General features: G+C 38.4%; 1 protein-coding gene across 1 annotated transcript in view; it reads left to right on the top strand.

Annotated features, from left to right (window-relative positions):
- The window catches only part of LOC131073638 (regulator of G-protein signaling 1), a 65433-nt gene that overhangs the window by 6164 nt on the left and 35068 nt on the right, over positions 1–24201 (top strand). The window contains exon 5 of the mRNA XM_058010138.2: positions 10916–11072. Coding sequence (XP_057866121.2) covers positions 10916–11072 — 157 coding nt within the window. The remainder of the gene's footprint in view (positions 1–10915; positions 11073–24201) is intronic.

Below are 24201 nucleotides of genomic sequence, written 5' to 3'. Positions count from 1 at the left end.
ATACCACAGGACTTCTGTAAGAAAGAGCTTAGATGAACTGAGTTTAGCAAAAACAATATTGGCTTGTTTTTTAGCTTAATGCATTACAGAACTACTGGATGAAGCTAGATATGGGTGGATAGGTTTTCTAATTCTTTAGATTGATTGGTTAACAAAGAGGACAAGCTATTGAGGTTGGGTTTAGGCCTTGGGGTGGTTCTTGCTATAAGAAAACCTTTCTGCCTACTGGGGATGTCTGTAGGAGCATCTAACTGAATTTGCTTATGGTATTTTTAGCCACAATGCAGAGAGTTTCTCCTATGTCAGCTGTGGAAAAAGATACAATCAGGAGATCTTGGTACTGGCATAAGGTTGTTTATCATACTAAACTTCCTGATTTACTATATGGCTTCATTCTATAAACAAGATGCTCTGGCACTTGCATCCTGTTTTCTGTTAAAACATTTGCATATTGGTTATTCTGTCTATATTTACATATTCCATTTTCATTTGCATATTGGTTCTCACTCTCTCTCTCTCACTCACACACACACACACACACACACACACACACACACACACACACACATGTATGTATATACATACACACGTGTCTGTGTGTGTAATGTGTATGTACATACATACATATACACACACACACGCGTGCACACACACACACACATGTATGTATGCATATGTATATGTATATATATGAAAATACACACACACACACACACACATACATACACACACACACATATACATATACATATTTTGTTCTGATTATCATAAATTTAAAATTAACATCATAAATTTAAAATTAACATCATAAGGATTACCAACCCAGACATCCCCAAAAGGGATACGAATATGGGAGTTTTGTGGTGAACCCGTTCATGGGAATACAAAATACATGTTCCATTAATGACTACAACATGAAGAAAAGGCTAATCAACTATGAATTAATAGATGTTACAGTTCCTGAATGAAAAAGCAGTATTTTGAACTTTGTATTTTAAAACATTTAAATTGTTACGAAAGGTTGGATACTGTTGACGTGTATTTCATACACAATCATACACAGAATAAAATACCGACAGGCATCTTATCCTCTCTTGAGAAAATAGTCTCTAACTGCTGAAGATCTGCAAAAAGGATCAGTTAGATGGACTCCAAGGTTCTTTTAGTGGGGTCTCCACGTGTGGACAAGCTTTTCAATGGTATGATGTGATTTGCTGTTTCCTCCAAGGCGTCTTACGGATTCCAAAGGCTCGAAGATTTTACTAAACTAAAGGAACTTTCAAAAAAAAAGGGCAAAAGGACCGGGTTTAAGGAAGTCTAATCTAGCCTAACCCTATGAACGACTTAGCATGAATGAGATTTGGCAAGACTCAACCAACTTCAATTTTGCCATAAGATAACAACTCAATTGAAATTAGTGCGATCTTCTAAGGTAATAATGGTGTTCAATGCATCAAAGACCAAGGACACTACTATGAAGGTACATATCCTAGATACAAAAATGCTTGAAGGTTAAGGACGCAAAGTGTTTTCCAGTCGACCACGCAAGGCGTTCCTACAATCAGCAAGAAGCTAGTGGTTTGGATTGCGAATCCCACCAAATATCAAATCTCACACTTAGCCTTTCAAATTAACAAACTACTTTGATTGAGCGTGATTCAAGTACATCCAACAACCATGAAGATAACTTAAGAAATTTGTAACAAAACACCATAACTTCAATATTTTATTGATTTCCAAGTCATCATATACAACAATTGCTTGAATTTCTCTCTTCAAGACTCAATCTTGCTACAAAATAAAAATTGCTTCTAACTCTAATCTCTCTTCTATCAACTATTATCTCTTACACTATTCACTATTATCAAATGAAATGAAAAATGGGGGTATAAATAGCATCCCCAGTTACAATGAAAGGTCCAGATTGAAAATAAATCAATGGACAAGATCATGACACCTAAACCCTAATTAGGGTTTGTTACAAATGACCTCCTCTTTACTGAACAACATTAAATACAAAGCCAAATATTAAATTTGGCACAAAAATCTAGGAGGTATCAACCAATGAGAAATAGGATGTCATGTCATTTGTAACAACCTTTCATCTAGAATCTTATTCCCTTTCCAATTCTCTTTCTTAGCATATGCAATGAATTTTGTCACGATTCCTTCGATTTCTGTGTTTGGAATCTCGAGAAGATTCTTGATACTCTCTTCTAAGTGGATAACCTGATCAAATGCATCTAGAAGAGCCGCGTCCCAAGTAGGTTCAAGTTCCTTTGTTCTATCAATCAGGAGCATGGTGGCATACATCTGATCATACTGCTCATCTGTAACATCTGCGTCTTTGCAAAAGATGATCTTGATTCTATCCTCAAATTCTTGTAAATCCACATCTGTCTCGACCTCGATCCTTCTGCCAAGAATGGTACGAAGTACCTCAAATACTCTGTCCTGGATCGGATTGATCACCTCCTCAACTTGACCACATCTAACATTGATGTCCTCGAAGAGAACACTCTTTATATGGAGTAAGGTTGACCACTGAAACAAACTGTGAGAATCACCTTCTAAGATCCTCTCCTGCGCTAAAATTCTTCTGGATGTGTCTTATAACTTTCAAGACAGGGATGACAACGTCCTTGGTATGGGCAAATGCAGCTACTGTTGCCATCAATCTGTGGATTATCTCAAGAACTTGGATAGCCTGATGGGTGATCTTCGACATCCTTGTAACAAACTCTATGGCCATTGTATGAGATCTATCCATCCAACTACATGTACGCTGGACCAGGTTCCTGAATCTTTCTGCTTCATTGATCGATTGAAGGGGCAATGCCTGCACTGGTGACCTAACTGGATCCTGACGTCCCAAAGGTTCATTGATATGACTGAAATATGTCCTCCATGCACCGACCTCTTTCTCAAGCTTTCTATTCTTTTCCACTTCTTCTCTAAGCTTGTCCTTCAATGCCTCAAATGTGTCGGTGGCATCATCTAAAGTCTGCTCTGCTGTGGATGGTCCTAACTCAATAGTCTGTATATGATAGTCTTCTGCTAGGATTTCACCCTCATATTTGTCTGCTGCTGGTGTAGCTATCTGCAGTTTTCTAGATCCAGTCTCATCTCGAATCATCTTGGACATCTTTGTAGCCTTCTTCTTCTCTGTTGTCATATGTGAACGTCCCACAAGGCTCTCTAAATCAATTGCACTGTCCTCGTCCTCAATTACGATCACCTTGGTTAATCTTTCCTTCAACCAATCTGGGATATTCGATCTTGTCTCTTGAACTTGAATTTCTTTATGTACTATTTCTTCTTGTCTGGGAGGAGATGTTACTTCGTTATCCTCTTCTAAATCATAGTCTTGGAGAGATCCATCGGATGAAACATGCTGTGCCTGTCCTTCCTCCTGTCTGTCATTCTGTACCATCGATTCCATGGACTCTTCCACTCGAACTGTTCTATCCTCTGGTCTGGAAGAAGTACTTGGTGTTTGATCTTTGTTGGCACCTTGCTTTTTCTTGGAAGACTCTTTCTTTTCTGATCTTTCCTTTCTCTTCGAACCTCTCGAATGGAGATTGCCCTCACTGGCACATCGAAGGTTACCTTCACCTGAATTCCTAGGATTAGGATTGCCTTCACTAACACTGGCTCCACCTTCGGCTGATTTCTCTCCCAAAGTAAAAGACATAGCTATGCCCTGTTCTCTTAACTTCTGATGCTGAACGTCTACCCATCTGCGAGTACAAGACAAGACTGGTGCCATCAAATCATCTAAATCCACGGCCTCGGGCTCATTCCAATTCAAACTAATTGTTTTACTTTCTCTATCATATGAAGATTGGATGTGCCTGCCGTTGTCCTGAGCTTGGTCGGCTACTCTGTAAATCTTACATTTCCTGATGAAATCCAAAGGCAATCTAGAATGTATCTTTCGTTTCACTTCGAGATCATCTAGGAGATTCATCACAAAATCTTCAATTTGGTACTCATGTCTAAATCTTCTACCGACCGTCTCCTCTAAATGTCCATGTGGATCAAAACTATTCCTCCAAGCAAAAGATGAAAAAGGATACAAGGCTAACTCCTTCTCTGCGTCATCCATGGCTGAGACATTGGGACATACCTCAACTGAATTACCCAAAATAATAGGTACCTGAACTCCATTCTGATGTCTGTGTCTGAATGCCTTCACATATGCTGCCAACTGCCTTGTTACTTCAAGTAACACAATTCTGTCTGTCGGGTACCTCGGTAACATGTATGGAGGTAAAGGACATCCATGCACTCTAATGTAAGTGAACTTGGGAAACTGAATGAACCAAGCACCGTACCTCTTGATGAACTCCTGGGCATCCTGAGATAATCTGTTGTGAATCCCTCCTTGCAACGTCCTTGTGATGTTCATCGTGAAAGTATCATTGACTAACTTGTAGTTCTTCCCTGGTGGATGATGCAAGTAGGTATAGGATTCACAAGCTCTGACCTCGCTAGGTCCTCTTCCAATCACTCCTCTGTGAGGTAGTCCTGCGTACTCAACGCTCCTGATTAAGGCATAGATGACGTATGAACTCATGTGGAAGGACTTAGTAGCCCTGAGTCTTCTCAACTGTACGTCTAAGCAATGGCTAATTATCCTAGCCCAATGTATTGTACCCTTTCCTTGAACAATCACCTGGATGAAGTAAAACATCCATTTCTCAAAATAGAAGGCATGAGGTGCTCCTGTAACTCTGTTGAGCATGGTAATCAAATCTCTGTACTCCTCTTGGAAATCAATCCTGTGTGGTGTGTTCGGTACTTTGCTCAGACGGGGACGACTCTTAAGTAGCCAGTTCTTGTTGATTATGCTTAGGCAAGCATCTGGATCATCATCGTACACTGATCTGGCTCCTTCAATGCTCTTGTATATCATGTCCCTGTGCTCTGGAAGATGGAAGGCTTCACTTATGGCTTCCTCTGAAAGGTACGCCAAAGTGTTTCCTTCGTTGGACACAATTGTCCTGGACTGTGGATTGTAATGACGGGCACACTCGATCATCAACTCGTGGCACTGAATAGCTGGAGGAAAACCGGCCGCCTTAATGATGCCACTCTCTATTATTCTCCGGGCGACAGGTGATGGCTTGCCAATGTAAGGGACCTCTCGAAACTTCTTTGTGCTAAAGTTCCCCAAGTTGGTATCTCCAATGTTGCTCCATTTAGACACGATCTTGGTCTCCACTTCTTCGGTCTTCTGATCTTCTTTCATGAGAGCTGAACGACTGGTGGATGCTCCCGCCTTCGGGGTCGCCATACCTACACAACATTTCATTATAAGAAATAGATTTTGCAATAAATAACGTAAATAAGAGAGAAAAATTTTTAGGAAACCTCATGATAAGTCCCTAGAGTTATCATTTCCTAAAAAAAACAACGATTGAGCCAAGAGATTCAAAAATTCAAAATTTCAAAATTTGAAATATGACGATGAATGAATAAAGCAATAATAATTAAATCGCCATACCTCGATAGAGAGCTAACTCTAGAATGCAAAAACAAAATTTGCCTAGGCAAAATTGAGGTATAAAGTAATCTTCAATATGATCTCCTCAAAATTGACTTCGCCACCTCTGGAGAGAACGTGATCTTCAATTATCGCCTTTGACGTGGTCTCAAATGGATCTTCAAGTTCGCACAAACAAATCTCCAAGTTTCGCACCTTCGACGTGGTCTTAGATGGATCCCCAAGTTCACCTTTGGTGTGGTCTTCAAATTCGCACCACCTTTTGATAACTAAGCGCCACCTTTGGATGAATAAAACTCGCACCACCTTTGGTCTTCAACGCAATTCGCACTCCACCCAAGATGATACTAGCGCCACCTTTGGTTTGAAATCGCACCACCTTTGAACACACTTCGCACTATATTCGCCTCTTCTTGATTCGTATGAAGAAAGGTAAAAATGATTATGTGAAAAATGAAATCTCTCACCCCTTATATATAGCGCGCTCATCCTTCACCCCTTAGGCCGACTTGATAAAATAAAACCATTTTTTAAATGATTTGCAATAAAATAACAAGGCCGACTTGCCTAATTGAGCGCTCAAATCGATTTTTATATTAATTAAATAATTAATTATTAATGCCTTGCGTTTTTTAAACGAGAATTTCGATTTTTAATAAAGGCAAAAAATAATTAATAAAAGATAACGTCATATTAAATGCTAAATAAATAAGATTTTCAAATTTTAAATCGATTTAGCATTTAAGGAAATTTTGAATTGTTTAATTTGGCGCCAAAACTGGAAAACAAAGGGACGTACCTCATCGCTCTGGTCCCTTGGAGAGGGACAGGAGCGATCCATGTTTTTGGTCTTGATTTTGCATTTTTCACGTTCAACTCCTTCATCTCCACATTGAAAATCGATCATTTTGATGGCCCTTCGAAATTGATCGCCTTGCATGCGCGAACAAGTGCATCTCATGACCATTATCGCCCTGGTCCCTTGGAGAGGGACAAGAGCGATCCTAAGGTTTTTTCTTGAAATTCTCCATTTTGATACGATCCTTTCCTTGTATCATCTTCCAAATGCCATTTAAAACCTTGTGCGTCCTTGTCTTAACGTGATTTTCAAAGAATATCATGTGTTTTGCCTAACATCGCCCTTGTCCCTTGGAGAGGGACAGGAGCGATCCATGTCTTTTCTCCGTTTTGAGCTCAAGTTGGTAACATTTGACCATGGTTCATCGTTTATCGTCTTCGAAATAATGTCTTTTTACCTCGTCCATCCTCGCCTTGACTTGCCTTTGAAGGAGTATGAGTGTTTTTGCAATAATCGCCTTGGTCCTTGTCCAAAGGACAAGAGCGATATAGACTCCTTAGCTTGATTAATAACATTTGGACGTTAAAAACCCTTGAATATCACCTTAAAAAGATGTCTTGAACCTCGTGTGACCTTGAAAAAACTTTGACTCAACGTGATTTTGCATGAATTGATCAATACACTCAATATCGCTTTGGTCCCTTCCTGAGGGACAGGAGCGAAATTCATCATTGTGAGCTTGTTCTTGTTTTTATCAACTTGCAATTATCTTCAATGCGTGTAATGACGTCCTTTCGATCCTTGGGGTAGCTTGATATTTGCTTGTCTCTTGAAATCTATGCCTTAATGGAAATATCGCTCTGGTCCCTTCCCATGGGACAGGAGCGATCTGGGGTCTTAGAGCGCAAATCCTTCCAACGTGACGACCTTGATGCTTGCGTTCGATTGAAAATGCCCTGAAACGTCCCTCGCCACCTTGTCTTGACTTGTGTCGACCTTGAACTTTGGAGGAACGACCTTGAACTTGCGTAGGAAGTATCATCATCATTGTATCGCCCTGGTCCCTTAGAGAGGGACAGGAGCGATCCTCCCTTTGTGGCCACTATCTCACTTTGCCAGGTTCCAAGTTTATATTCAACGGACTCGTCCTTCTTCACTCTATTCGTTCATGCCTTGACATTGTCTGTAACCTTGCAAGAAAAGCAATTATATCAAAAATCGCTCTGGTCCCTTCCTGAGGGACAGGAGCGAACTAGGCATTTTGGGACCCTTGTTGACATTTTAAAATATTCAATTTATATTCACTGAGTTCATTTCACCGTCTTCCTTGCCACCAAACATGAACTTGACTTGATCTTGGCCTGGATTTTGCCCAATGAAGAATATCGCTCTGGTCCCTGGGAGAGGGACGGGAGCTATAATGTTCTTCGCCCTGGTCCCTTCCTGAGGGACAGGAGCGATTTTAGCATTCTGGACCATTCTTCTTCATATTTGCACTTCAAATTATATTCATCTGATAAAACATCTTCCTTTGGACCTCTTCAAATCGTCAAGTTTTCAAAATCTTGCAAGGACAAGGCGAAATTTGAATTGTAGCTCCGGTCCTTCACTGAGGGACAGGAGCGATTTTCCTCCTGGAGGCATTTCTGTGCTCATGAAAATCTTCAATTTATATTCAATGGAAAGATCTCGCCGTTCTCCATCACTTCCAACTTGAAATTTGTCTGGACTCTGCAGGGATGATGAGATATTTGAAAATGAGCTCCCGTCCTTCACTGAGGGACAGGAGCGATTTTGCTCCTACAGGCCAAAGTAACATGATTTTTCACATTTTAACACTTCACGAGGCGAAAACAAACCAATCCCAATGCCCAGGATCAAAATCAAAAAGGGGTCAAAATTTGGTCAAAATATTCAATCGGACAAAAAAAATTCACATTGACTGTCAACACTTAGACAAATTTAAGCTCTGCATGAACATTCCAATTGAAAATTAGACCATTTTGGCGAAATCATTGCATTCAAAATTTGCATTCTAGAAAAGGAAGCTCAAAAGCTCTCAAAAATGACTGGATTTTGGCTTGAAAAGGCAGAATTTAAAACCCTAAGGCTTGGCCCTAAATCCAGACAATCAACTAACTAACAAAACCCTAAAAACGAAAGCGAAAACGAACGAAAAAAACAAGCAAAAAGAGGGGGGACCCCATTTGCGATGGGGCGATGTGTGAAATGGTCACAACAGATACATATCTGTTGATTCCTCGGATTTTGGCTCTTCACTTCTCTTGGCGATCAAAGGTAAGGACTTAAGGCTATGGTCATACTCCAAGAGGAAAACAATATCAAATTCTTACACACACAACAGCCCGGGCCAGGATAACTCAAGATACACCCTGTATCTTTGTTTTGACCTGCTCTGCGTTCCCCTTCTCCAATAGCCACTGCCTGTCTTGCACTCAACCAAGAGATTCTTTAATGCCAAATATCTAGGTTTACTAGGCAATATATAAGTTTCCGAGGGAGTTGATCAACCAACATATTCTTTCAAATCTTTTAATTTGCACATTTCCATTATAAAAGTTTTTCGATTTAATAATTCTACATTTCTACTCTTCCCATTACAAAATACAAAGGAATATTAATTCCTTTTCATAACATTTCTACCCCTGTAAATTGGCGGTTGGCCTCAGTAGCATTGGTTTTATCTGCCTTTTCGATCACAACAAATAGTGCTTAGTCAAAGCATATATGGATATATTCAGCTTTCTTTCCTGTGCAGCACCATTACCATCACAAAAAGTCCATTTAACTTCAACTTTGTATCAATCACTTTATTATGTAATATCACAGTTGTGTCAGTTTCCTTAGATTCAATATAATTCACAACTAGGTTCAATGATTATACAATTTGAACCAATCATATCTTTAGAATTACAAACATATTTCTGACAAGAAAAACATTATGAAATTTATGTAATTGAGGAGGTACAGTAATTTAATATGCTAAATTGGTTTTCAAAAGGACCATAATAATGAGGAACTAATTTATTATATCTTCTAAGTTTTAAATGATCTCTTCTAGATTTAACCCTTAGGAACGTTTGATCACCAATTTCAAATTTGGTAAAAGATAATTTAGATTTTTTCAACTCTTACAACTTTCATGTTATGTTTATCTTTATTAATGATAGTTTCCTAAAATTTCTCATCGATAAGGTTGATTTTGTGTTTCTCTTTCCTTTACTAGATTCCTGTAGAGGATAATAATAACCTTAACATTAGACCTTAAAGTAATAATATGCACTAGTATATGTTGTGGTACTTTATCTTGTCCCTTTAATCCACCTTAATAATTCTTCATAATGATCGCATCCTTATGAGGTACTAATACCGTCTAAAATCACAATCATGTCATAGCAATACCTTATTTAGAAGTTCCATTATCTAGATTCTAAACTATACACACAAACAAACACAAACACAAACACACACACTCACACAAACACAAACACAAGATCAAAGCTAATTGAAGACTGATGAAAGTAAATTTAACAGGCCTTCTATCAATTTAGTTTCAATACACAATGTCCCATGTAAGGTCAGTGTATAATAGTATATAAAGTGTATATGAGAAGTAAAAATTATAATCATAAGATTGTCTTTCTCCCTGTAAAATTTAACGTCTCCATGTGATGATTGCCTTTTATACAATATTTTTGTGTTCTATTTGTTGTTCCCCTACAAAAACTTCAATTGTAAGCCCTTAAGTGTTAGTTTTGTCATGTCCTGAATATGTGTTGCTCCCCTACAAAACTCTCAATGCTAGGCTTATTTCTCAAAGTGTTGAAACAAGAAGTTTGCTGATGATCTTACGTGAAGAAAGAGACCGGCAGTGCTGAGAGAGATGACAAGTATAGCAGATTAAGGAATTTAAATCATATGTCAAAATCAGATTTGGTTCCTAGTCTTCCATCAAACTGAAATAAGGCTGACTTGCTATTGTCCAAGACAAATTTAAACTCAGTAGCAAGCAGACAATCATTCCTAGTTCACTGCTTCTGGTGATGAATGATGGTGACAAGCAATTGAAGCATGATCCTACTTCTCTTCACCATCCATTGTAATGTTTCTTACAATAATATTATTTTTCTGGAGTACAACAAAGCTTGCAGGAAATTATGTGATTTTTGGTGACACCAAATAACATATTGTCAGTTGTATCCATTAATTTTAAGATTTCATTCATGTGTCCATACAGAAATGTGTTTTTCATTTTGCTATTTACTTAACTATAGGGCTTTCTTCTGCATGCAACAACTATTGTTGAAAACTTCTTAGATATACAAAGGATTCCTTTGGCTAGAGGTGAGATGTACAAGATAGTATTATGGATGCTTATTATTTCATTTTGGTTGTCTTTGCTCTGTTATTTTCTCTTTCAGAGCTTTATGAATATTGTTCTTACTTACATTTGCTTCTGCTTATTCCAACTCTGTATATGAGACAAAAGCAATGTGGGGAAGTAAGTTAAAAGCATGTTTTTCTGAATTTGTATATTTAAATTCTGCTTTGTTATTCTCATCTGCTAATGCTGTACATTTTTGCAGTAGGGAAAATTTTCCACCATCGTTTCAGAATTTGGAATCTGATTTAAAAAAGGCAAGAGAATCAATAACTTGTTATGAAAATCAAATAAAAAGGCTTGAAGAAGATATCCGCACGATGGAAGACAAAATTCGTGATCTGCAAGATCAGGCACCACAGGTCAGGAGTTTGTTTTATCTAAACTTTCATAACCTTAAAATCTGCTGCATTGCATAACTTGAAAAGTTAATTTGCTTTTGGTTCATGAGTGATTATGTTTGATATATTCCTTCATTCCACATTTTTCTTGATGTGCATGCTTCTTTTTTTGGTTTCACAATGAGCACTAAAGTTTCTCCTCTTTTGCTGCCTGTTTGGTTTTATTTTTCTGAGTATAAATTCAAACATTTATCCTCAAATAGCCATTATTTTTCCCTTGATGAAAACATATGAGGGGGTGTTTCCGAGCTTCAGTCACACTCTTAATGATTCAGCCTTATCGGAGGTGTCCAAAAATCCGATCCATAGCTAATAGTGTGTCAAATCTGTGATGCCACTAGTACTTGCACTTCTGTTTTGTGTTGCAAATGTATACTAACATGATCACATGGATCACTTATAACACCTTTCACAAGGTTTATTTCCTTCTTCCAGATTTAGAGATGTGGATCAAAAGTTTCAAGGTTCATGATATGGCTAATAAGTTTCCACTTAATAAGAGTATTGAATGTCTTTTGAATGGGCTAGATCGTTGGAATGATCCCTGCGGTTCAAAAACTGCCTCTTGGTTAGGCATTGTAGGATGGTGACTAATTTTGTCCCCTGGATATATCTCTATTACAGATGGTAAACCATATCATTTTAAGCTTAAGCTCTTGTAAATTTTATTTACTATCACCAATCAGTATATGATCTAATAGAAAGTGCATATTGAGTGTACAACTCACACATGATGACATGTTTCTCCTTTTGGAGTGTATTTCTTGGTTGTAGCTTTTGCCTTTATCACTGCTCGTCAAATAAAGAGAATATAATGTCAAAATAAATAGTTACTTAATCTTAATTAGAGACAAAAATGGTGTTCGCAATATGCTAAAGTTTTCCATAGGCTTCAGTACTAATATGTGCATAAGATCCAAAGCATGTTTGGAAATAATGAATTTTGAAGCAACGACTGTATACTATTTTAATTTTACTCTAGCCAATCTTGAGTTTATATGTCCCTATTGGTCTTCTTGTGAATTTGTTTGAAAGTTGTGTGGTATGCATCCTATGATTTGAAGGATTCCATACCGATGTTTTTCTCGTGTATATCAGCTTTGGGAATAGGTACTATGTCCCTTTGGATGCATTTATGCAGACCACATTAATCTTCTTTGTCAAATATAGTTAAAAATTTGACCAATAAGTGATGTAGTTCGATCCTCTAAGTGGCAGTTCTGGAGATAATTCCCTTAAGGCTTAAGACAGTCACCATGTTAGGCTCACAATTTCTTCACTGGTACTTATCCATAACTGTAATATTCTGCACAGTTTTTCCAAAAGTTCTCTCTTATTTCATAGACTGTAAAATCCTTATTTTTGTGAGATTTTCTTATGCTAAATCTACCCAAGACCAAAATGACTTAAACTAATTCAAACAACCTTCTTGCTTAAAAGAAAGACATAAATTCAAATGGACAAAACAATGGTATTCCATTCATTAAGAACATTGTTAGCTCCCTCAACAAATGCACCCCCTTAACATATGCAATGAAGTTGCATTCATAGGGAATCCGGAATACAAGAAGCAGGGGAGGATTATAATTCATCCTCTAAGAAGTGCAACTTCGAAAGAATGATATAACACCTCATTATCCAAATAAAGGAAGTGTAACTCCTGTGGAAGAGGGTGAAACCCCACACTCCGAAAAGGGCAAACTCAACCTACGTCAAACTCCACCTAAGTAAGCTTAAATTAATGATTAAGAAATGCATAAATAAATAGTACAAATGAAATGAATAAATAAATAATACATAAGAAAAACTTAACTATACCAACAATAATCATAACATTAATGCATTACAAGGCGTAGGGTTTGTATTAAGGCACTCTCCTACATAAAAGATGTTGGATTTCTCAAAAACTGCTTTGAGGAGCCCCAAAAATGCAAAATACAAAATGTGTCAAAAACCCCCAAAAATTAGATAAACAATTTTTTTGTTCTAATGAGTTCCAGTTTGCAAAAAAATCTTCACATCAAGGGTAACACACTTGTCTCATGGATTGCAAATTCTTAGATGAATTGTTTCAATTTTTATTTATAAACTTTAAATTTCCGTAGCTATAAAACATTTGTTATTTAAATGTAAAAATCAATATTGTAGCTTCACATCTACTCAATTAGTGTACTTTTTGCTAGTAAATACATTTTCAATAAAAAAGTTTCATTTACATCGCTTTATCTTCTATATTTTGTGTTTCTTTTACTTTGCTTTGACTCATTAAATTTATGACACATTAAGCTTCTGCAATTTAGAATGTTGTCCACTGGATTACCAATGAAACCTGGTTCAGGGGTTTTAGAGCGGTTTGTTCCATATCTGTATGTCTTATAGATCAAGATCAGATTATAAAAGTACTTCTGTCTTGAGACATGGAACCCTTTAGATTATCTTCCTTGTTGGTTTAAACAATCTGTGATGGTAGAAAAAAGAGGAACATGTGATCCTTTAAACTTGTTGCTTGACAAAGCCCTCTAGAAGCAAAGAAGATGATGGAATAATTTGAGCCAAGTTCTTTTAGGGTCCCAAAACCTTTCAAGATACACATCAATTTTCAATAGCCCCTCTTTTGAAGAAAAATGATGCTAATGCAGTAGAGAAGTGCTTGATCAATAGGACCTATATTTATCTGTTGATAACTTTCCAATTGTGAAAATCTGTCATTTTTCATTTTCAAAAGTTGCTTGCCATGTCAAAAATTGGTGGAAATCATTCTTTACTGCTATATCTGATAGATTAAATACAAGAAATAATAATACAAATCACAATGCATACCAGACATAGGAGTAAAATATATATTTATTCACACATGAAATTATTACAGAGAAGAAGACTAGAAATGGTCAGCCAAGGATTACAATTGATCTGACTATATCCTCCTCCCTTTCTTGGCGGTACACAACATATTTAAAGCACCTGACAGTTGCCAAGAGGAACACAACTGTCAACCAACTGACACATTAACTACCCAAGAGTGACAACTCACTTAATACAAACAATTAATACATTGGCAGATAACCAATATTATCAACATAACAATATAAATTTTATGCCAACTACATCATCCCCCCCAAAAGAAAAAGTCATCTTCCAGACGACAAGTACACATCAAGTAATATTTGGGAAGACTAATGACAAGAGTATAGACAACGACTTATATTGGGCAATCCCAACTTGTAGTGTACCTACCAAATCAAATGGAGGTTTGGAGGCAATGCCCCCAGCGGGATCAAGGGGAAGTGCCCTTTGCAGAGGTTTGGGGGCAGCGCCGCTTGCGGGGTTGAGGGGTAGCGCATCAATTTTCTGATTTTTTAAGATGTCGGAAGTAATGCTGATGAAGCTAGAAAATGGAGATTTGGTAGTGTTTAACCAACGCATGATGTCAAATTTCTGATCAAGTCGTACTCTCCACTTTAGAATTGATGGCCATACTAAAAGTTGTACGAAACTTGCATAAGATTGCCATATCAATCCTACCACCTGTAGCGTCCTAAAATTGCGACACTTGCAATTTCGACTGCATTTCGGTCTTCACGATGGCGACGCAACACGCAACCTGAATGGAGACCCCGAAACTTGCTCACGACACCAAAAACTGCATTTTTCAAGCACCCTGGCCTGAACCTCCTTGCACCCTGCTGTCCCGGGAGGTGGGACCAGAGCGCGGGCGCCCAGCGCCCTGGTCCCTGGGTCCTATTTTGGGCCCGGTCTCCTAAGGGGTCTCGGGTCTTTTTGTTTGCAATTTGGAAATTAACTTTCCTGGTCGGCCTAAGGTCGGGAAAATCAGTCTATCAGCCCTAATTGACAAGTATATAAACTACATTTTTCTCTCTCATTTGGCATGAAGAGGATATGTGTACAAAGCGTGGAAACTATACTCAAGCATTCAAGCATTCAAGCATTCCTTTAAGCAATTGATCATTTCAAGTCTCCATTCAAGGCTAAGTGTTGCATTCAAGACAAGGATTCAACCATTGAAGAGGAGATCACATACTACTACAACATACAACATACAACATCTAAACCTTCGCACATAAGGATACAAACATCCTTAGAACAAGGTATTAGTACTTGTTTTACAGTCATTTACATTTACAGCTCTTGCTCATTTCTTGGTTAATTCCAAAACCGGGGTTTGACCTAAAGGCAAACCCCTAATCCCTAACCCCCCAATCGTCTTCGCTTTTCTGTGTGTAGGTTGCAGGTACGCGGCTGAAATTGAAGATCTGGAATCCTTGTGCAGAGACGAACAGATCCCCCTTCGTTTCGCGGATTTTTCGGAGGACCGTGGCGCCGGGCGCCATCGTCCCGACAACTTTTGCTCAAATTTGCAGGACAGCGCCGTATCGACATTTTACTGCTAATTCCAGGTCCGCAGCTTCATACTGTATTCCTATCTTAGTTTATAAGCGAATCTTTGTCACTTTCTATGCATTCCTAGCTTAATTCTCCTATGCACATTCTTTACAAAAGAGGGTAGCCTTGCTGTCTTGACCCTTGAAACTCATTTAGCATCCAATCTTGCATTGCGTGGGATTGGATCTTGTGGGTTTCAACCCCTCTTTTGAATGTAAAGTCTTCCCCCCTAAGTGAAAACCATCGAATCCTAGCGAACCTCCCTTCTCTCTCCTTGGAGTTGGAAGAGGGGAGAGCAACTAGGGTTCGATCGCGATTTTTCCGCTTTACATTTTGGTGAACCCGACGTGAACATCGTTTCTGATTTTTCATGCTTAGATCTAAAAAAATTGATTACATTTCCATGTTTGATCTTTTGCAAAATTTTAGAGGTGATTGCATAAAAACCCTAAAATTTCTTTTTAGTAATTAAGCTTGTGAAATATTTAATTGTTTATGCTTGTTTCAGATCTGTCCTTCTATTACAAATTATCAATTCATATCTATGTTTTAATTTTGAAAATTAAGTGGTTAAGTGTCAAAACCCTAATTTTTGAAACCCTCTTGATCCAACCTTTGTCCGACAATTTCACTGATCAAAACATCTCCAAATCAGCTGTAACTTTGGATTCCGCAATAAAATCACAATATCTTTCATCCCTGAAAATTTGGAAAAAAGTTGCGAGGACCGTGGCGCCGAGCGCCATCGTCCCCGACATTTTTTCCGAAATTTCGGGAGCGAGATCTTACTGTATTTTTTTGCTAAAATCCAGAATTTTGGCTGATTTTATCAATTTTAACACCTTCAAAATTACAGTCAAAGTTGGTCTTGTGATTGCTTGGATTAAGGCTTTTAAACATTCAAAAATCATTGAAACTGAAATTTTGTGTCAAAATTGTGTTCTTACTGTCCTAAATCTGAAAAGTGCGTTAACATTCATTAAAAATTTCAGTGCTTTATTCAAATTCTTGCATTTTGTGACTTTTGAAATTAAGTGCTTAATTACAACAACTTTGATTTCCGCTTTCAAAATTGAATTTTGCGTGAAATTGAGTCAATTTTTGAATTTCAAAGCTTGCATTGCTTCTGACATTCCCTCTAAAATCATAAAATTCAAAATTTCAGTTTCCCTCTTTTTCTTCAAAATTCAAAATTTGCATTTTTCGACAATCTGGGTAGGGTTCAATTTTGAGATTGCAACTTTAATTTGGCCTATCTACAGATCGTAAAATCACTCAATTTTTTCAGATTGGCTTTAAAATCATCATACCTTTCATCCCTGCAAATTTCGAAAAAAGTTGCAAGGACCATGTTGCACTCCGAGCACCACGGTCCCGGACATTTTTTCCGAAATTTCGGGAGACTATCGTGATTGCATTTAACAGCTTAAATCCAGAAGATTGGCTGATTTTACTGAAAATTGCTACCTCTAAAATCAAAATTTTCTCTCCTTCTCTAGTGCATGAGTTTTACAACAATAAGCCCTACTTACACTATTCCCGTTAGACGAAGCTGTAGAATTAAGTCTTTCCGAGGTTTAACTACTGAGGAGATGGAACCTAATTTGAATAGCCTTTTTAACGAGGACATGGGTAATTCCTCTATTCCTCCTAATGATGAAGAAGCTCTCCATGAGGTTTCTGAAGAACAACTTTCGAAATTGGATAACCAATTTGACGATTTTCGACAATGGAGGTCTCAAGAATACCCTGATAGTCAAGCTCTTCCTTTAATTGAGGGTCTAAAACGTATGCTCGAAAGTGATAAGAATGGAATTGATATTTTGCGTGGTATTTCACACATTGTGGATTCGAACGTGATGCCTATGAAGAGTTGTGCCGAAACTTTAGGTTATACACAACCTCCTACACAAGTCAATCATTCTATTCCTTTGATGACTTCTATTGCTAGCATACCTACCTTTACATCAAACATAATGGCTACTTCTACACAAGACATTCCTCTTGTGATCACTAGTCATGGGGGCAATCCTTCCTTTTCAATTAACCCTCTTCCTTCATTCAATCCGACTTCTTCATTCACTCCTTCAATGAGTGTTCCTATTACATCTTCACAAATGAACATGACACAAGGGGGCAATTCATTTAATCATTCCATTCCTCCTTGTAGTGTTCCTCCTGTCCAATCATCTCCTATGACTAATTATCATAGGGTCCCACCACCTTACTCTTTGCCTTCTTTCAATAACATAACACCTCCATCTCAATCTAACACATCTAATATGAACTCTTCGACTGAAGCGACCATTAACAATCTTGCACAAACTGTCTCTTCTTTACAGCAACAAATTGCCTCTATGAATCAATCTAAGTTTAGTGTGCCCACATTTGATGTTGCGAGCCCACTTTCTCTTGACATTGTTCGAGCTATTCCCCCTAAACATGTTGAAATCCCGCATTTGGAGCTTTATAATGGTAAAGGTGATCCTCTAACACATGTTAAGACTTTTCAAACAATATGTACTGATTTTGCTTATGACCAAAGGTTGCTTGCAAAATTATTCACGAGAACATTAAGAGACAAAGCCCTACAATGGTATTGCTCGTTGCCTTCCTATTCTATTACTTCTTTCGAACAACTTGCAAATGCTTTCATTCAACAATTTCAAAACAATATAAGTCCTAAAGTTACTTTGATTGATTTAATGCATTGTAAACAAGGTGTTAAAGAAAAAGTGACTGATTTCATTGGTAGATATAAGCATTTATATGCTCAAATTTCTTTTCCAGTGCCTGACAATGATATTCAAAGAATCTTTATTTCTAATTTACAAAAAGATATTCGAGACAAACTTCTGTTTTCTGAGTTTACTTCTTTCCAACAGTTGTGTGCCACTCTTCACAATTATCAACTGACTGTGAGTCAAATGGAACAATCACATCCTATGGCTCCGAGTGATAAGGGTGATAGCAGTCAACAACCATTTGGGAAGTTTAAACCGAACAGAGACTCCATCAAATTCAATGAAAACATCATCAACAACAATGTGAATGCAGCATCAGGTGTGCCTCCTATTTCTAAATTTTTCAAGAAAGAAAGAAAGTATACTCCTTTGAATGAATCATTGCATAGTATTATGAATAAATTATTGGAACAAAATGTGCTTACTCTTCCTCCTATAAGACAAATTGATCTTGCAAAGATTACTTCACCTTATTTTGATAACAAAGCCTTTTGTCAATTTCATCGTCAGCCTGGGCATGATACTGAAAAATGTTTTTCTTTAAAGGGTAAAATTCAAGATTTGATTGATAATAATACTATCTCTGTTTCTGGAGTGAATGATAAAGGCAATACATCTGTAGCTCCTCCTAATCAAAATCTTCAGATTTTCACTGATCCATTACCTTCTCATACCTCTAATGCGATTGAGACTAATGATTCCTCTCTTTCATCTGATGGTCTTGTGTCTATGACTCCAAATGTGATTAACTTTGTAGAGCAGCAAGAAAACCCTAAAGAACCTTCCATCACATTTGATTCCAATGAAACCATTAGGGCACCTGATGGTCCTTTATACATAGTTGCAAAAGTCAAGAATACACCTTGCCGTGGAGTGCTTATTGATTCTTCGTGCATGGTTAATGTTATTACTGAAGAATTTCTTTTTACTTTGCAATTGAATCAAGTGATATATGACAAAACAGATGTGATTGTGAAACTATTTGATGCATTTTCTTCTCCTGCAATTGGTTCTATTACATTGCCTATTGAGGTCCATAACAAATCCCTTGATGTGAACTTTGCTATTATTCCATCTTCCGAACAATTTCGTGTGAAGCTTGGCTATCCTTGGCTATCTTCCATGAAAGCTATTGCTTCTCCTATTCATAAGTGTTTGAAATTTTTCCATAATGGTGAAGTTGTTACTGTCAATCATAGCCTCTTTAAACCAGCTGAAAGAACCTCTAGTGTTCCTCTTGATTACTTTTGGCCTAAACAATTCCAATCCCTTCCTCCGCGAAGTGATCATCTTTTCAAATCTTATCAAAAGTGGAAAACAGATATGATCCTATCTTTAAGTGAACCTAGAACACCTAAACTTGACATTCCTATCATTCTTGAGAAGGAAGTTCTTCCTTTGAAAGATAAAACTAATGTCTTTCCTCAAGAAGATTCCCAACCCATCCCTATGGATGTGACTATGTCTATATCTAATAAACTTCCTAAAAGTAGACCTATCCCTCCTCGTCATGATGGACTTGGTCTCCTTCCTAAACCAAAAATTCCTCCTTTATATGGAGCAGTTCCTCCCCCTTCCTTTTATAGAGAGAAGAGACCTTCTTCTTCTCCTATTATCCAGCCTAAGAGACCACAACCTAAACACCCAAGTGATAGGGATGAGAACATTCCTCCTCCTCAATCTTCTTCACTTCCTACTAAGACTAGACGAAATCGTTCTGCACGTGAACGCCGACGAAAGCGTCGTCTTAGAGCTCAAGCAGCTACCTCTCAAACTTTGCCATCTCCAAAAACACCTTCAACGAGCATTATTCCATTTTCTCCTCAGCCGGACATTGAGCCTAAATCTCCTAAACATAAGATGCATGATGGTCTTGATCCTGTGCGAGTTAAAGACCCTATTTTTATAAATCTTGATGATGATATAGATGAAAATGTTATTCATGATGAAAATATTACTTCTCTTGCTTCTGATAGTGAATATGAACTTGTTGATATTGATAACCATTTATCTAATGAATTTTCTAAAGCACTTATCCTAGCTCCTAGACAAGAACAATGTGGCTCGGAACATGAACATAGCCCTTGTTTGGATCTTGTGATAGCTCCATCTGTTGTGTTGAATGTTCCTCCTCTAGCGTGTTCCCTGCCTTCCCGAAACATTGATCAGCAAGATCGGGGGGTAGATGACGTGCTAGACTAGTTACATTAGCATAGCAGATTCTCTCCTCCTCTCTTGTGTTACTTCTTCTATATGTTATTCTCATTCTTCTATTTGTTGTCCTTAGTGTTGTCTACTTGAGGACGATGCAAAGCATTGAGATCTCTCGATCTCTCTCATGTTGACTCAAAAGACACATGTGTTCCCTTCTTCTAGGTGACCTTCCTTGATTGGGGAATGAAGAACAATTATGCATACATACATATGATATATACATGATTTATCATACAGCATACTGACCCCAAGGAAAGCGAAGTCACCTCGTGCTTTGTGTTTTGTGTCTATTATCCTTGGGCTTATCTCACACTCGGGGGCTAAATCCTTGCGATAACGTGCTCCTTTCCTTTCTCATTCTTATGTGTATCACTACGTTAAAACAATCACCCCCGGTGAGGCATGTGCGATCGCTTTAACGTAGGGGGGCATACATCCCGTTCATATCTTTTCAAGATACTTGAGAATTTCTTGGCAAATTTAGCTTTGCCTTGAAAATTCTTGATATCTTTCTTGCATGACTCATAGTGAGGGAACCTTACTACTGACAGTCATGGTTCTCCCTCGTGATCTTCCCTTTTACTTTGTCAATCGAAGTCATAAGATCCTTAGTCCACTGGGGGCTTGGTGTATCTTGCCTCCTTGACGTGGTGAAAGTTTTTCAATGTTGTTTCCTTGTACTTTACCAGAAGTATGAGCATACATACTCCCGCTAAAGTGGGGGCTAAATGTAGCGTCCTAAAATTGCGACACTTGCAATTTCGACTGCATTTCGGTCTTCACGATGGCGACGCAACACGCAACCTGAATGGAGACCCCGAAACTTGCTCACGACACCAAAAACTGCATTTTTCAAGCACCCTGGCCTGAACCTCCTTGCACCCTGCTGTCCCGGGAGGTGGGACCAGAGCGCGGGCGCCCAGCGCCCTGGTCCTTGGGTCCTATTTTGGGCCCGGTCTCCTAAGGGGTCTCGGGTCTTTTTGTTTGCAATTTGGAAATTAACTTTCCTGGTCGGCCTAAGGTCGGGAAAATCAGTCTATCAGCCCTAATTGACAAGTATATAAACTACATTTTTCTCTCTCATTTGGCATGAAGAGGATATGTGTACAAAGCGTGGAAACTATACTCAAGCATTCAAGCATTCAAGCATTCCTTTAAGCAATTGATCATTTCAAGTCTCCATTCAAGGCTAAGTGTTGCATTCAAGACAAGGATTCAACCATTGAAGAGGAGATCACATACTACTACAACATACAACATACAACATCTAAACCTTCGCACATAAGGATACAAACATCCTTAGAACAAGGTATTAGTACTTGTTTTACAGTCATTTACATTTACAGCTCTTGCTCATTTCTTGGTTAATTCCAAAACCGGGGTTTGACCTAAAGGCAAACCCCTAATCCCTAACCCCCCAATCGTCTTCGCTTTTCTGTGTGTAGGTTGCAGGTACGCGGCTGAAATTGAAGATCTGGAATCCTTGTGCAGAGACGAACAGATCTCCCTTCGTTTCGCGGATTTTTCGGAGGACCGTGGCGCCGGACGCCATCGTCCCGACAACTTTTGCTCAAATTTGCAGGACAGCGCCGTATCGACATTTTACTACTAATTCCAGGTCCGCAGCTTCATACTGTATTCCTATCTCAGTTTATAAGCGAATCTTTGTCACTTTCTATGCATTCCTAGCTTAATTCTCCTATGCACATTCTTTACAAAAGAGGGTAGCCTTGCTGTCTTAACCCTTGAAACTCATTTAGCATCCAATCTTGCATTGCGTGGGATTGGATCTTGTGGGTTTCAACCCCTCTTTTGAATGTAAAGTCTCCCCCCCTAAGTGAAAACCATCGAATCCTAGCGAACCTCCCTTCTCTCTCCTTGGAGTTGGAAGAGGGGAGAGCAACTAGGGTTCGATCGCGATTATCCCGCTTTACACCACCTACTGTTGTCGTATTGAATAACTAAGAAGTTGTACGATGCAAATGAGACAATGCACAAATTGCTCTTGAAGAGGCCGTACAATATGCCATGAACTAGGAAGACGTATTCGTATGTTGCCAAACCACGAGCTAGGAAGATGTAACCGTATGGTGTGGAGGAGATTTTCTATGACATGTACTCGTACGGTAGAACAAGGTTGTCTTATGGCCAAGCAGTGCCGTATGGTGAACTCAGATTGCCAACACCACCATACGTCTTGAAGAGGATAAGGATGCTGTACGTGTTGAATGGAAATTAGATGCCGTATGGGATAAGGAAGTGGATGTTGTATGGGAGACTGCCGTATGTTGTAGATGCTAGGTCGTACGTGGTGGGACCTTTGCTGTACAAGTTTATGTTGCCGTATGAGGGAGAGTTGTTAGAGTTGTCGTACAAGTTGTATAAAATGATGTCGTACAAGAAAAATGTACCAAGCGAGTACGAGTGTGAAATATCATGCCACAACTGGAGGTCGATGTCGTACGTTGCTGAAGAAGCCGTACGGGCATGCCAAGAACTCGCTATACAAAAGTACCAAGAAATTGTCGTCCAGAGGTAATGAAATTTTGTTGTACAAGATTAGATGAAAATTGCTGTACAAGATACAACAAGGATGTCGTATGGGTAGAAAATAAGGGTGCTGTACGGATGTGGTGGCAAGTTGTTGTTCGAGAGTGATGGCAAGTTGTTGTGTGTGGTGCCAAGGGTGTCGTACGAAATTCGAAAGGAAATACAAGAGCAAGGAAATAAAAACAAAATCCAAGTAAGTTTATTGATGAAGTAAATGTTACCAAGAGAAATGCAGAAACCTTGGAGCAATCACCCAAATGTGAAGGAGGCACAAGAACTTTTGAAATGGGAAAAGCAAAGAAAACCCCCTTGTGTTATTATGAATGAGGCAATGCTTAAAATGTGTGTGTGTGTGTGAGAGAGAGAGAGAGAGAGAGAGAGAGAGAGAGAGAGAGAGAGAGAGAGAGAGAAGCTCTTTACAATAATGTCATTAAGAAGAAATGAAAGAGGAGATATCCCTTAAATAGAGATGAGGAGAGGAGTTAACTCCCAAATCTATGAATGCCACCATTCATAAAATGTGTGTGCCATGTGTCCACATCTTCTTAAGGAGGAAATCTAATATTCCTTAATAAAGGAAAATAAAAGAAATGACTTGTCTTCACACATGTTTGTAACTCCCAAATCTATGAATGCCACCATTCATAAAATGTGTGTGCCATGTGTCCACATCCTCTTAAGGAGGAAATCGAATATTCCTTAATAAAGGAAAATAAAAGAAATGACTTGTCTTCACACATGTACTAGAGGACAAGTTACATATAGGGATTCCAAAGGAATATCCTAAACTAAATCCAAATAAACCTAAGCCAAGTAAAGATTAAATATTCTAACACCCCCCCTTAAGCTTTAATTGGGGAGTTTACATCAAACCTGTCAATGGGTTGCAAACCAAGATTTTTACAATGAAATTAGAACTTCTCTTTGCAAAGTGGCTTGGTCAATATATCTGCAACTTGGTCTTCCCCCTTGCAATAGAGGAGTGAAACTTGCTTGTCTTCAATTTGTTCTCTAATAAAGTGGTGTTGGAGAGCAATGTGTTTTGTCCTTGCATGGAAAACTGGATTTTTAGCCAAGGCAATGGCACTTTGGTTGTCACAATACAGTGGAGTTGGTTCGTGTTGAGGTAGACCCAAATCTTCAAGTAGTCTTCTAAGCTACAAGGCTTCTTTGGAAGCATT

Source organism: Cryptomeria japonica, chromosome 11 (genome assembly GCF_030272615.1).
Source record: "Cryptomeria japonica chromosome 11, Sugi_1.0, whole genome shotgun sequence".
NCBI lineage: Eukaryota > Viridiplantae > Streptophyta > Pinopsida > Cupressales > Cupressaceae > Cryptomeria > Cryptomeria japonica.
This window is presented reverse-complemented; position numbering and strand designations above follow the sequence as displayed.